This window comes from Narcine bancroftii, chromosome 1 (assembly GCF_036971445.1).
Source record: "Narcine bancroftii isolate sNarBan1 chromosome 1, sNarBan1.hap1, whole genome shotgun sequence".
Lineage (NCBI taxonomy): Eukaryota > Metazoa > Chordata > Chondrichthyes > Torpediniformes > Narcinidae > Narcine > Narcine bancroftii.
In genome coordinates this window covers 397,777,229-397,791,662 of record NC_091469.1, presented here as the reverse complement: position 1 = coordinate 397,791,662, position 14,434 = coordinate 397,777,229, and the positions used below count along the sequence as shown (strand labels likewise).

Below are 14,434 nucleotides of genomic sequence, written 5' to 3'. Positions count from 1 at the left end.
GATTGGAATGGGACTTTTTATTTAAAGTGTTGAAAACATTTGAACAGACAATCCTTCATTAACTGGATTAAAGGATTGTATACCTGCCCAAAGGCTAAAGTAGTAACCACTGGGCAAAAGTCTGCCCCTTTTCATTTACAAAGTTCTAGGATTCAAAAATTTCCTTTGTCACCAGCATTATTTGTATTAGCAATTCATCCTTAATGCATTTACATCTTAGGCTGGAAGAATATGGACAAGTTTCAGGGTATAAAATAAATTGGGATAAAAGTGAAGTGCCCTTAACTAAAGGAGATTATATGCAATGTCAAATAAATACTCAATTTAAATGGCTGAAAAATGGGATCAAATATCTAGGGGTTAGGACTGATAATTTGAAGAATTTATACAAATTGAATTATTTGCCTTTGCTTCATAAAGTAGGAAGATCTGAAAAAATAGATGACATTACCTAGTACATTAATAGGGAGAGTCAACTGTATAAAGATGAATATTTTTTCAAGAATTTAATATCTTTTTCAGACATGACCTATTTCAGTAACTCAGAATTTTTTTAAAAGAACTTAATAAATGGGTGAGGAAATTTTTATGGATAGGTAAAATGTCTCAACTATTGATGCTGAAATTAACATGGAAATATGAAATTGGGGGGAGGGGGGGGAATGCAACTCCCAAACTTCAACAATCATTATAGGGCAGCTCAAATGCAATTTACTACATCCTTTTTCAAGAGAGACCACACCAGCATGGGTCAACATAGAATTAGGAAAAAAAAATAGCTGCAGCTTTTATCTATAAATGGAATTCAAGATTAATGACAGGAATTAAACATACACCTTTATAGCATTTAATAGATATTTGGGTAAGATAGGTGGGGAAATTGGAACAAAAGGAGGTATATCACCTAAAACCCCTTTGTTCCAGAATAGATTGAGAAAACCATTTTTTGAAATTATGGTCTGATAAAGGAATTAGAGTCATTGAAGATTGTAATTGACAAGGACAGTTAATGTCCTTTACTCAATTGAATATCTAGAAATAAGCTTTTTTGCTATTTTCAAATTAAAAGATTTTGAAGAGATAAACTAGGATCAGAGAGATTATTGCCTCCTTGTAGTGAAATGGAAACTTATGAAATGAGAGAGTGTATGGAAATTTACTTCAGCAATAAATCTTTTGCTACAAAGAGCAACTTCTAAACCTGGGCTTTATAAATCTAAACAAAAATGGGAATAGGATTTTAATATTATAATAGATGAATACACATGGATGGACTTGTGTAGAGATTGTATGACAAATACATCAATGTACAGTATAACTTCATGCATCAATTATATATCACACCGTACAAGTTGCATAAAATAAAATCAGATTTGTCAAATAAGTGTTTTAGGTGCAGTATAGAAGAAGGTACTTTTCTGCACTCTACATGGATTTGTCTGAAAGTGCAACCTTTTTGGGTGAAAGTAGGGAAACTATTAGAAAAAATCACTGGTATTTCATACCGATAAAAAGTTGAATGATACATGGAAAATTAAACTGTTGTTGCGTAAGTTAGGCACTCAAGAACCTGAACACAAAACAAACTTCATTCTGCCAAAATTCCCCGTGAGCTCAGTTTCAGCAAAAAACTTAACATATTGGCAGAGATATTCAGTGAGAAAACATCACTGTTCAATATTCGGTATCAGTATCTCAAAATGACTAAGAAATATACTGAAGATTTTGTGACATACATGGGTATGGTGAATTGACAGTGCAAGCATTTTAAACTCCCTATGCTGACTGAAGATCAGTTTAAATGTCTAGTCTTTGTAGCGAGAATGCAGTTGCACCGAGATGCTGACCTCAGAATACGTTTGCACGCAAAGATTGAGCAGGAGGCAGATATGACTCTTCAAAGATTAACATCCGAATGCCAATGCTTAATTAATCTGAAACATGACAGCAAAATGGTGGAAGCGGTACACCCATCTTCAAGTGGCTGTGTCTAGACAGTCAAGCCAGCAGACTCCGCTAGGCAAAAGTGTGATCCACCCAGCGCCTGTTGAAATTGCAATGAGGTACTATGCTTATGACTGCCCATACAGACATCAACACTCCAGTAAATGCAAGCACCTTGGCATTAAGCAGAATGCTGAAGACTTGGAAGATGATAAACACCTGACAAGTTTACTTCACCCTCAGAAGTGAAACCTATCACAGTGGCCTTTCAAGGTGGCTAACACCAAATGCAGGAAATACGTGAAAGTGCACATTAACGGCATCCCAGTGAAGCTATAAATTGATGCAAGGTCTGACGTTACCCTAATATCAAAGAAAACGTGGAAACTGATTGGTCAGCCAGAGGTGACTTCAACCGAAAACACGGCACGGGGGGATCCTAAAGTTGTTAGGTTTAGTTGACTGTCCTATCAACTTAAACAACGCAGAAAGAAATGGAAATGTATTATCTGGTAAAATATCCTACCCTCGATCTCACTGGTCTTGACTAGATTGAAAAGTTGAACCTTCTGGATCAGCCATTCAACAATATTTGTCACAAGTTGCAAATGGCATATACCCCACAAGCGGCAAATACCCCACAAAAGTTGTTGGTACAGCTAAACCAACGTCATGCAATGGTATTTTGCGAAGGCCTTAGACGGTACACTAAAACGAAGGTGAAACTCTGTCTTCTGCCAAATGTAAAACTGACTTCCAAGCCAAAACGACCTGTCCCATATGCAGCTCTGCAAGAAGTGGAGCAAGAATTGGAATGGCTGCAACATGAAGGAGTAACTGAACAGGTCATCTACTCATCATGGTCCGCACCTATTGTGATGGTGAAAAAAAAATCGAATGGGTCCATACATCTGTGTGCTTATTTTTTTTAACTGGTCTGTATGCAGCATTAGACACCCATCAATACCCATTGCCATTGTCTGATTATGTCTTTGCTAAGCTGAATGGTGGCAAATGCTTTGCGAAGATTGACTTAGTAGAGGCTTATCTACAAGTGGAAGTTGATGGCGAATCCAAGTAATTGCTAACCATAAACATGCACCATGGACTGTTCAGATACACAAGTCTAACATTCGGAGTGAAGACTGCTCCAGCTACCTTTCAACAGATCATAGACACAATGTTGAACAATGTTCCGGGAGTTACAGTGTACCTAGATGGTAATGGTAATGGGAGCACACACTCGAGAATTGTTTGATCACCTTGATTGCATTCTGTCCCACATCAAAGGCGATGGTTTTCGAGTGCATCCAGAACATGGTCGAGAGCCAGATCTACAAAACACTGATGCTATCAAGCGCATGCCTACACCCACAGTGTTTATTCAAGTGTTCAAGGAGGTTACCAGAAAATTTGATGAAGGAAAGGCTGTGGATGTTGTCTGCATGTAAGGCCTTTCATGGAAGATTATTCAGGAAGGTTCAGATTCTAGGTATTCATGGTTAAGTAGTGTACTGGATTCACAATGGGTGGACGGAAGAAGCCAGAGAGTAGTGGTGGATGATTGCTTCTCTGACTGGAGGCCTGTGACTAGTGGTGAGCTTCAAGGATCGGTGTTGGGACCACTGTTTGTCATCTATAGCAATGATCTAGATGATAATGTGGTAAATTGGATCAACAAGTTTGTAGTTGACACTAAGATTGGAGGTGCTGTGGATAGCGAAGAAAGTTTCAAAGCTTGCAAAGGGATCTGGACCAGCAAAAAAATGGGCTGAAAAATGGCAGAAGGAATTTAATGTAAACAAGTGTGAGGTGTTGCATTTTCAAAGGACAAACCAAGAAAGGATATACACAGTAAATGATAGGACATTGGAATGCAGTAGAACAGTGCGATCTGGGAATACAGATACATAATTCCGTGAAAGTGGTGTCAACAGGTGTAAAGAGAGTTTTTGGCATATTGGCCTTCGTAAATCAAAGTACTGGGTATAGGAGTTGGGATGTTATGGTGAAGTTGTAATAAAACATTGGTGAGGCCACATTTGATGTATTGTGTACAGTTTTGGTCACCTAACTACAAGAAAAATATCAATAAGACAGAAAGAGTACAGAGAAGATTTACTAGGATGTTGTCTGGACTTCAGGAAATGAGTTAAAGGGAAAAGTTAAACAGGTTAGGACTTTATTCCTTGGAGTGCACAAGACTGAGAGGGGATTTGATACAGGTTTTTAAAATTATGAGGGGAATATACAGAATAAATGTAGATAGACTTTTACCATTGAGGATAGATGAGATACAAACCAGAGGACATGGTTAAGGGTGAAAGGGGAAAAGTTTAGGGGGAACATGAGAGGGAACCTCTTCAGAGAGTGATGAGAATATGGAATGAACTGCCAGCTGAAGTAGTGAATGCAGGCTCAATTTTCACATTTAAGAAAAAGTTGGACAGGTACATGGATGGGAAAGATATGGAGGGCTATGGACCATGTGCAGGTTATTGGGATACAGCAGAAAAATGGTTCAGCATAAATGAGGAGGGCCGAAGGGGGCCTGTTTCTGTGCTGTAATGCTCTATGGTTCTATGATGGAATAGCGAAGCTGATTCGTTGGGCTAATGGCCTACTTCTCCTATATCTTATGGTCACATCTCTCCAGACACCATGTCTCCGATTTGCGGAAGAAACTGTGCAAGCCACTGCTGCAGTGCAGAAGTGAATTATGGGCCACTCTTGCACAACATACAGCAGCAGAGAGCACCTTGCACCTGATACAGATTCCAGCCCGCAATTGAGGGGTACAGATACCTTCCTCAACCACAGTCTCAATTTTAGACCAGAACAGTTTAGTGTAATTTGAACCTTCTTCTTCTTGGCTTGGCTTCGCGGACGAAGATTTATGGAGGGGTAATTTGAACCTATGCCTAAAGGAAAAGGCACACAGCTACTTTAAGTATTTCACTTAAAAAAATATTTTAACAGTTTGTTTAGATTTTGTGTTGCTTTTTAATTTAAATACTTTTCATCATTTGATTATTTTAAGAAATATTCCAATAGCAATGATCTAGATGATAATGTGGTAAATTGGATCAACATGTTTGTAGTTGACACTAAGATTGGAGGTGCTGTGGAGAGCGAAGAAAGTTTCAAAGTTTGCAAAGGGATCTGGACCAGGAAAAAATGGGCTGAAAAACGGCAGAAGGAATTTTATGGAAACAAGTGTGAGGTGTTGCATTTTCAAAGGACAATGCAACACCCTTTCACCCTTAACCATGTCCTCTGACTCTGGCTGTCAGAGACACAAACCTTTGATCCCTACTTTGGATTTGAATGTGCATTCCTGCCAGGGAATGTTAGGGCAAAGCCTCAGTGGTAAATCACCAGAGGTTATAGTTAACATAGCAGTTAGCGCAGTGCCAGTGAGTTGGGTTCAAATATGACACTATCAATGTCTGCGTAGGTTTCCTCCAGGTATTCCAGTTTCATCCCACCCTCCAAAACGTATGGTGTCCTAGGTTAATTTGGGTGTAATTGGACAGCATGGGTCTAAATGGCTGGAAATACATTTTTTTTTTTAATTTTAAAACTCAGCTTAGAATCCACTCCAACTCCTGGATGCAGAAGGTCAGTTTCTTCAGCCCTCCTCCCACAGAAATTCCGCATTGGTGGGGACTCGCACAGCACTTGTGAGCATCTAGCAAGATGACGAATCTCAGTAAATTATATTAATCTCCTGTTCTGACTGCTTCTGTATGCTCCCAAAGTAAAACTACTAAATGCAGTAATGTATCTGTTACCAATTGAAATGGGAGTTGACAGAACTTTACATTTAGGATAGTCATTAAAAAAAAACGTTATAGTGTCATAGAATTTAGCCACATACATTACAGAGAAATCAGAAAATCCACAAAACAAATTAAACATTCTGAAATTAAACATTTCAGAATCATATTTTGGAAACTCAAGACATTCAACACCATTCAGAACAAACCAATTCAATATTGAACTCAATATCCATAGATTATGCCACAACAACAATTGAATCATAATTTAATACCTTGCAACTCAAAACTAGCTCGTACAGGGAAATGGAGCAACATCAAGAAAATATGCAAAAATCCTGAAGCTCTTTCCTCAGCTCGATGGTAATGGGAGCACACAAACTTTACGAACAAGGCAGCTCATCAGTGAAGCTCATATCCTAACAATAAATACATGTAGAAACACCCACTGGATAGGTATTAAGGCAAGGTGGCATAAGCAAAAACAGGATGGAAATTCTCCACACAGAAATTGGACCAAACAGTGGAAAAAAATCAAGATAGACAACATTTAACATTGAATGTGACACTATATAGACTCAGCTGATGCTCCCCTCTAAGTTAAACATCATCCTGGATGAAAATATATTGATGGTCCTTCATGATTGCTGGGTGTAAATCCACCCTCAAAGGGGAATGTGGGAGGGAGTGCAGTGATTCTGGAAGTTAACTCATCACCAACTTTTCATTGTAGATGGGCAATAAACACCAGACCTATTGGTGACACTAACATGTTAAAAAATAATCATAAAAATTGTAAAGTAAGTGCACATGGATTCAGGTTCAAAGAAGTAAAAAGCATCATTTAAAGCAGATTAATTTTATGCAAAGGAAATGAACAATTTATAGAATCATCTGCTGCTTAATGGAGGTGAAATGGCTTTAAACATTAAAAGGATTATTGTATGGGGGCACAAAAGCAAACAGTCTCCAGCATCTTCCTCGATCGGTGCCTTTAGAATTTAGGCCAATTACTTAGGTCTGTACTCTTTGAAATTGGAATAGTCCTTTACAATTAATAACTGACAGTAATGTTAATCTGCAACTAGATTTTGTGCCCTGTATTAATTGTCAGAAGAATCAACAACATTTAAATAATTAAGAGTGGTTCACTCATCTATATGGGCGTTTGAAAGCATCACTAACAAAACCTCTGGCTTTACACTGTTAAGGAGGTTTCGACTATCAGGCAGAGTTCATTTTGCTGAAGTCAGGCATGAAGTCGAACACTACCACTGGAGCAACTTAAAACTTCATAGCTGTACCAAACATATCAAACTCTCTCCCGGGCCACTGCTGGCTACCAGATTGCTGAATTTCAACCACAGTCCAGCAGGAATGCACATTCAAATCCAAAGTAGCGATGGGGCAGCTGGTGCACTGAATCAAGTACTCAAACTGCTTTCATTGCAAATAGCAGGAAAATAGCTGTACCAAACATATCAAACTCAATCCCGGGCCACTGCTGGCTACCAGATTGCTGAATTTCAACCACAGTCCAGCAGGAATGCACATTCAAATCCAAAGTAGGGATGGGGGCAGCTGGTGCACTGAATCAAGTACTCAAACTGCTTTCATTGCAAACAGCAGGAATATAGCTGTACCAAACATATCAAACTCAATCCCGGGCCACTGCTGGCTACCAGATTGCTGAATTTCAACCACAGTCCAGCAGGAATGCACATTCAAATCCAAAGTAGGGATGGGGGCAGCTGGTGCACTGAATCAAGTACTCAAACTGCTTTCATTGCAAACAGCAGGAATATAGCTGTACCAAACATATCAAACTCAATCCCGGGCCACTGCTGGCTACCAGATTGCTGAATTTCAACCACAGTCCAGCAGGAATGCACATTCAAATCCAAAGTAGGGATGGGGGCAGCTGGTGCACTGAATCAAGTACTCAAATTGCTTTCATTGCAAACAGCAGGAATATAGCTGTACCAAACATATCAAACTCAATCCTGGGCCACTGCTGGCTACCAGATTGCTGAATTTCAACCACAGTCCAGCAGGAATGCACATTCAAATCCAAAGTAGGGATGGGGCAGCTGGTGCACTGAATCAAGTACTCAAACTGCTTTCATTGCAAACAGCAGGAATATAGCTGTACCAAACATATCAAACTCAATCCCGGGCCACTGCTGGCTACCAGATTGCTGAATTTCAACCACAGTCCAGCAGGAATGCACATTCAAATCCAAAGTAGCGATGGGGCAGCTGGTGCACTGAATCAAGTACTCAAACTGCTTTCATTGCAACTAGCAGGAAAATAGCTGTACCAAACATATCAAACTCAATCCCGGGCCACTGCTGGCTACCAGATTGCTGAATTTCAACCACAGTCCAGCAGGAATGCACATTCAAATCCAAAGTAGGGATGGGGGCAGCTGGTGCACTGAATCAAGTACTCAAATTGCTTTCATTGCAAACAGCAGGAATATAGCTGTACCAAACATATCAAACTCAATCCTGGGCCACTGCTGGCTACCAGATTGCTGAATTTCAACCACAGTCCAGCAGGAATGCACATTCAAATCCAAAGTAGGGATGGGGCAGCTGGTGCACTGAATCAAGTACTCAAACTGCTTTCATTGCAAACAGCAGGAATATAGCTGTACCAAACATTACAAACTCAATCCCGGGCCACTGCTGGCTACCAGATTGCTGAATTTCAACCACAGTCCAGCAGGAATGCACATTCAAATCCAAAGTAGCGATGGGGCAGCTGGTGCACTGAATCAAGTACTCAAACTGCTTTCATTGCAACTAGCAGGAAAATAGCTGTACCAAACATATCAAACTCAATCCCGGGCCACTGCTGGCTACCAGATTGCTGAATTTCAACCACAGTCCAGCAGGAATGCACATTCAAATCCAAAGTAGGGATGGGGGCAGCTGGTGCACTGAATCAAGTACTCAAACTGCTTTCATTGCAAACAGCAGGAATATAGCTGTACCAAACATATCAAACTCAATCCCGGGCCACTGCTGGCTACCAGATTGCTGAATTTCAACCACAGTCCAGCAGGAATGCACATTCAAATCCAAAGTAGGGATGGGGGCAGCTGGTGCACTGAATCAAGTACTCAAACTGCTTTCATTGCAAACAGCAGGAATGTAGCTGTACCAAACATATCAAACTCAATCCCGGGCTACTGCTGGCTACCAGATTGCTGAATTTCAACCACAGTCGAGCAAGAATGCACATTCAAATCCAAAGTAGGGATGGGGGCAGCTGGTGCACTGAATCAAGTACTCAAACAGATTTCATAGCGAACAGCAGGAATACAAAATGGGTTTATCAGCTTCCCTTCATGAACCAGCAGATGGCAATGTATCCCATTGGTTACTCTAATATGGGGGCAGCCAAACATTTTTGGTTGTGTGAGCCTGTCCAGAAAAATACAAGTCCATCAATTTTCGACCAGTTACACTGCAAGATAAACGGTGCTTTTTGATCCCCAAACCCCTGTGCCACCGAAAATTCATTTCGTATAAAAATAATTATCTACTACTGAACAGTTCAACTGTTGACATTCCAATGCCAACTTTTGACATGATGTGCTCACATATTAGAAGGCATTTCCGTCCAGCGTGGTATTATGAACTGTTGCCGGTGCGGCTCTTCAGTGAATGTGTGGAGCCTCAGACCCGACCGCGAGGGACTCACCTGGTTAAAGGTCCCGCGGTGCACCGTGCAAAGTCAGGACACATTGGTTAGCCCCACACCCCCTCCCGTGGAACCTGGGACGGTAGAGATCTAAAAGAAGCATGTAAAACTCAAATGAAGTCTTTTTGTTGACTCACCCACTGTATGAGTGCTGATTTAGTAGCTGTACTGAAGAAGTCGCTCCAACTCTTTAATTTAAATGAATACAGTAAAACTTTTAAAACTACGACAGCGCCATCAAGTCTTGAAACTAAGAAGTGCAATGTGCGGACAGTGCAATTTATTTTTAAGAGGGTGCATTCTAATCGGCCGCAGACTGTAGTTTGCTCACCCCTGCTCGAATAGCTCGAGGATTCACCAATTTCAGGATCAATGTTTTGCAAATTTGAAAAACAAATGTGGATATACGTTCTGGATTAAATCTTCAATTGTGTTTTAGTGACCTCTGATTTGATCACATTTATCAAATAATAAGAATCAACAAATCCCCTATTAACAAAGGGTCTTCGACCCGAAATGACTCGTCTTTCGGTGCAGCCTTACCGACTGAAAATGCTGGGCATCTTCTCTTTTTCTTCCAGATCCTCAGACGGCCTGAGTATGTGCCAATTGCAGTAAGTGGAGCCCAAGGCAACAATTATTGAGTGCCCACAGTTATAGAAGCACAAGTTTGAAAATTTTCCAAAAAGGCTAGTAATTTGCCTCCGAGTGCAGGGATAATATTCAGAGACATCATTTAAAAAAGCACTCGTTATCAGGGCATTTGGGGGAAGGATGGAGGTACTAATTCAAAGAACAGAAAAACAACGCCAACACCAGATGTCTGCGCCGAACTCCTCACCAAACTAAACTGAATCTCTTCCACCTGGAGATGATCCCCATCTTTCCACCACTGTGTCATCTTGACGATCAGTAAAACACACACAATGCTGGAAGTGGAATGAGTTGAAGATGAAGTTATTGAGGGCGAGAAAAAGTTCTGCCAGATGGAGGGAGGTGGTTGTAGAGGGTGACTCGTCGGGTCTTGGGTCCAGGAAGAAGCTTCAGACTTTCTGTGTGGGAGATAGAGATATAAAGGGATTGGAAAGCCATCCTGAAGATGAGGTAGTTCAGATCAGCGAATCTGGTCTTTAACGAAATGGAGAGCATGTGAGGCGTCGCGGATGTAGGTGGGGAGAGATTGGACCAGGGGAGAAAGAATTGAGTCAAGGTCGGATGAAACTAGTTCAGTGGGCAGGAACAGGCAGAAAAAAATGGGTCTACTCGGATGGTTGGGCTTGTGTATCTTGGGTAGAAGGTAGAAACGGGCCGTGCGGGTGTGGGAGAGAATGAGGTTGGTAGCTATAGAGGGGAGGTGACCAGAGGTGATGAGGTTGGAGATGGTTTTGGAGAAAGTGGCTTGATGTTTGGTGGTGGGGTCCCATGGGAGGGGTCGCTAGGAGGAGGCATCTGAGAATTGTCGACTGGCCTCGGCAAGATAGAGATCAGTGCGCCAGAACACATCTGCCCCACCACCCTTGTTAGCAGGTTTGATGGTGAGGTTGGGGTTGTTGCGGACAGAGTGGAGGGCAGAGTGTTCTGAGGAGGTGAGGTTGGAATAGAAGAGTGGGCTGGTAAAGTTGAGACGGTTAATGTCTCAGCAGCAGTTCGAAATAAAGAGGTCCACAGCGGCAGCTGGTCAGGACGACATGTCCACGAGGAGGAGGAAGGCGGCTTGAAGGGGAGAAAGGATCCTGGGTGGATCGTGGGAGAGTTGCGGTTATGGAAGTGGGCCTGGAGATGGAGGTGATGGAAGAAGAGCGGCATCATGGCGTGGATGGAGCTCACTGAGTGTGGGCGAAGGGGAACAGAGAGGGGAATGTCAGAAGGGATAGTAAAAACCAAACAGATGTTAGAGTGGGGATCAGTGTCATGGAGGGCGTTGAGGGGAGGGTGAGGAGGAAGGCTGGGGAGGACAGAGGGTGGAGGACATTGGGGGAGAAGAGATGAGGTTGGGATAGGGAGGGAGGGGCGTGGGAGGATAGGGAAGTAGTAGTAAGGGGTACATGAGTGGAATCTAGTGGCTTGATCAGAACTCTGGTGAGAGCCAGTGTCGGGAGCCATGTGGTGCGAGTCAGTGAGGGAGGCTCCAGCATCATCTACTTCAGGTGCAGAGCTGAAGTCGGAAGTTAAGGCTTCAAGAGCTCTGGTGAGTAAGGAGTCGAGGTTGGTGTTGCAGTGAGCGGCCGTGGCGTTGGGAAATCCATGGGGGTCGGTGTTGTGGTGAGCAGTCATGGTGTTGAGAGCTCCATGGGATCTGTGACTGGGGCTCGGGTGGGAGTGAGGGGCCGTGGCGTGGGGAGTTTCATGGCCGATATCGGTGTGCCGGTGAGGGGCCAACTTGATAGGAGCTCCCGAGGGAGGTCAAGGCTCGAGATGGCAGCCAAGGCATTAGGAGCTCGGGGGGGGGGGGGGTAGGCGGCCGGGGTCGGTGTTCAGGTCAGCGGCTGTGGCGTGGGGGACTCCGCCGGGTGGGCCTGCTGAGACTGGAGCTCAGGTTGGCAGCTGTGGCTTTAGGAGTTCCGGAGGGCAGGAGGCCGAGAGGGGGATCCATGCGGAGGGTCGCAGCGGCTGCAGTCTCGAGGGAGGCGAGCTTACGGTTCTTGATGGACGCCAGGTCGGTGTAGAGCCAGCGGTTGAATCTGGTGGCAGATGTAATATAGGGGTCCACTGCAGGCCATGGCGAGGTTTGGAGCTGTGCCAGTAAGAGGGCGAGTTGATGCTGAATCTCCGCATCCAGGCGAGGGTGGTGCAAAGGAGCCTTCCACAAAAGTGGCTTCCCCTCCACCACTGATGACTCAGCCCTCACCCGCATCTCCTCCATTTCCCATTCATCTGCCTTGACCCCCTTCTGCCCCCAGACACAACCAACACCCTCACCTATCACCGCAACAGCCTCCACATCCAACACATCATCCACTGGGAATTCCGGCACTTACCTCAATATTCCACCAGTGGACACATCATTCCTGCTCCTTCCCTCTCAGCCTTCTGCAGGGACTGGCCACTCTAAGATGCCCTCATCCCTCCTCACCCCTCGCATCTCTGACACCTTCCCCTATGCCCGTAGGAGGTGCAACCTACCACACTTCATCCCTCACCACGGTCCAGGGCCTCAAAACAGGCCTTCTGTGTTAAACAACACTTCACCTGTACATCCAGAAGACTCATTTCCTGCATCCGGTGCACCCTTTGTGGCATTCTCTATAAAAACAGACTGGGAAATCGCTTCGCTCAGCATGTCCCCTCATTCCACAACCACAGCAATCTCCCAGTGGACAACCACTTAAATTCTGGGTCACATTCCCGCACTCACATGTCTGTCCATGGCCTTGTATCAAGGCCACCTGCAGATTGGAGGAACAACAGCTTATTTTCCGTCTCGGCACCCTCCAACCAGATGGCATGAACATTGACTTCACTGCTTTCCACTAAATCTAGTTTCCTTTTCTTCCCCCTCCCATTCAACTTCACAGCCCTGGCTTTCCATCCCACCTCACAATGCTGCTGTCCCCTCCCTCCCTTTTTCACCTATCATCTCCTGCCCTGCCACCCCCTTCCTCCTCCCATTCTTTTATTCTGACATTCTCTCATACTTTGATGAAGGGCTCAAGCCCAAAATGTCTCTGCCTTTGCTATATAAAGCACCCTGTTTGACCTTCTCAGTCTCTCCAGCATTGTGTGTTTTTACTTCAACCATGGTGTCCACAGACTTCTGTGTTTTATCTCTTCACTTTACTACCACTACCTGTGGCACCCTTCACTCTCCATGTGGAAAGTTACCCTGTACTTTCCCCTAAATGCCTTAAAATGATTTTTGTTCATTTCCCATAGAAACATTGAAGAACTGAATGTTGTTATTAAATTTTCTTAGTGACCTGGGGTGGGGGGTGGGGGGGGGGGGGTAAAGTGCAGCTGTTTTTCAACTTGCTTTCAGAATATCCTCAAGTCCATGCTCCCATCTTGATATGAGTTTATTAGGATGTGTGGACATGGCTTACCTCGACTCGTACCTTCACTCGATTGACCGTTTCATTCTCCTTCGTTAACATAATGAAGTTGCCCGACTGGCAACCCGATGTCATCCTGGCTTTATTTCTGTTATTTTTACACCTGATTAAGACTCATTTGCATTAGTAAGGCTACATCTGTGGTGGCCGGTGGTCCATGGATTACTTGGTAATATAAATTTTTCTCACTATGGCTTCAAAGCAAATGTTAACTTCTTTCTTTCGCAAACAGGCTCAGGGGTGTAGCAAGAATAAGATACAGAAGACTGATAGTGATAACAGAAAAAGTGATAAAAGCTGTGTTTCGCTTGCCTCTCGTTCCAATTTTCTAACCTGGTTCAAATGCAGTTCTGAAAGTAATGGTGATTCGAAGTCAGTCTTGTATCCCTGTTCAGGTGTTTGGACTGAAGAAATGTGGGAAACAAAGGAAACTTACCTCTGGTTAGACTTCAAGGATGATAAACTTGGGTGTAAAGTATGTACAAACATAAGCAATCTAACATTTTCATTTCTCAGGGTTTGAGGCTGTCAAATGAATGGTAGATGTATCAAGTAACCTATTATGGAGCCGATCGAAGTACGTGCTTGAAGAACCTCAGAAAAATTTGTCGATCACAAACTATGAAAAGCTCACAATGCTGCTCTATGTGTTCAAGATATTGCTAGCTCTTTACCAAAGGCATTAATTAGTTCTACCAAAGAAAGATAAAGAATTGTTAAATCCTAAATCTTATCGAATCTTTATTGAATGTAGATAATAAAACTATTGCAAAACAGTTAGCAAATAAATTATCTAAATATTTGCCTGATCTAATTCATATGGATTAAGCAGGTTTTATTAAAAATTGTATTTTGCAGACAATATTGTAAGATTAATTTTCTTAATTAATTTAATTCAGAAAAGAGGAGATCGTAGTATAGCAGTAATTTTGGATGCAGAAAAGGCTTTT

At 42.9% G+C, this 14,434-nt stretch overlaps 1 protein-coding gene and 1 long non-coding RNA gene across 2 annotated transcripts in view; both read left to right on the top strand.

Moving 5' to 3' along the window:
• vwde (von Willebrand factor D and EGF domains) overlaps positions 1-3,025 on the top strand; it is a 223,544-nt gene extending 220,519 nt beyond the window's left edge. Inside the window, 1 exon segment of the mRNA XM_069929982.1 lies at positions 2,892-3,025. Within this exon segment, the coding sequence (XP_069786083.1) occupies positions 2,892-3,025 (134 nt within the window).
• An 8,526-nt stretch (positions 3,026-11,551) lies between these two features.
• LOC138753169 (uncharacterized) lies at positions 11,552-14,212 on the top strand. The gene is made up of 2 exons (XR_011351018.1): positions 11,552-11,623; positions 14,001-14,212. It is a non-coding gene; the product is annotated as an uncharacterized lncRNA (long non-coding RNA).
• Positions 14,213-14,434: the final 222 nt, after the last annotated feature.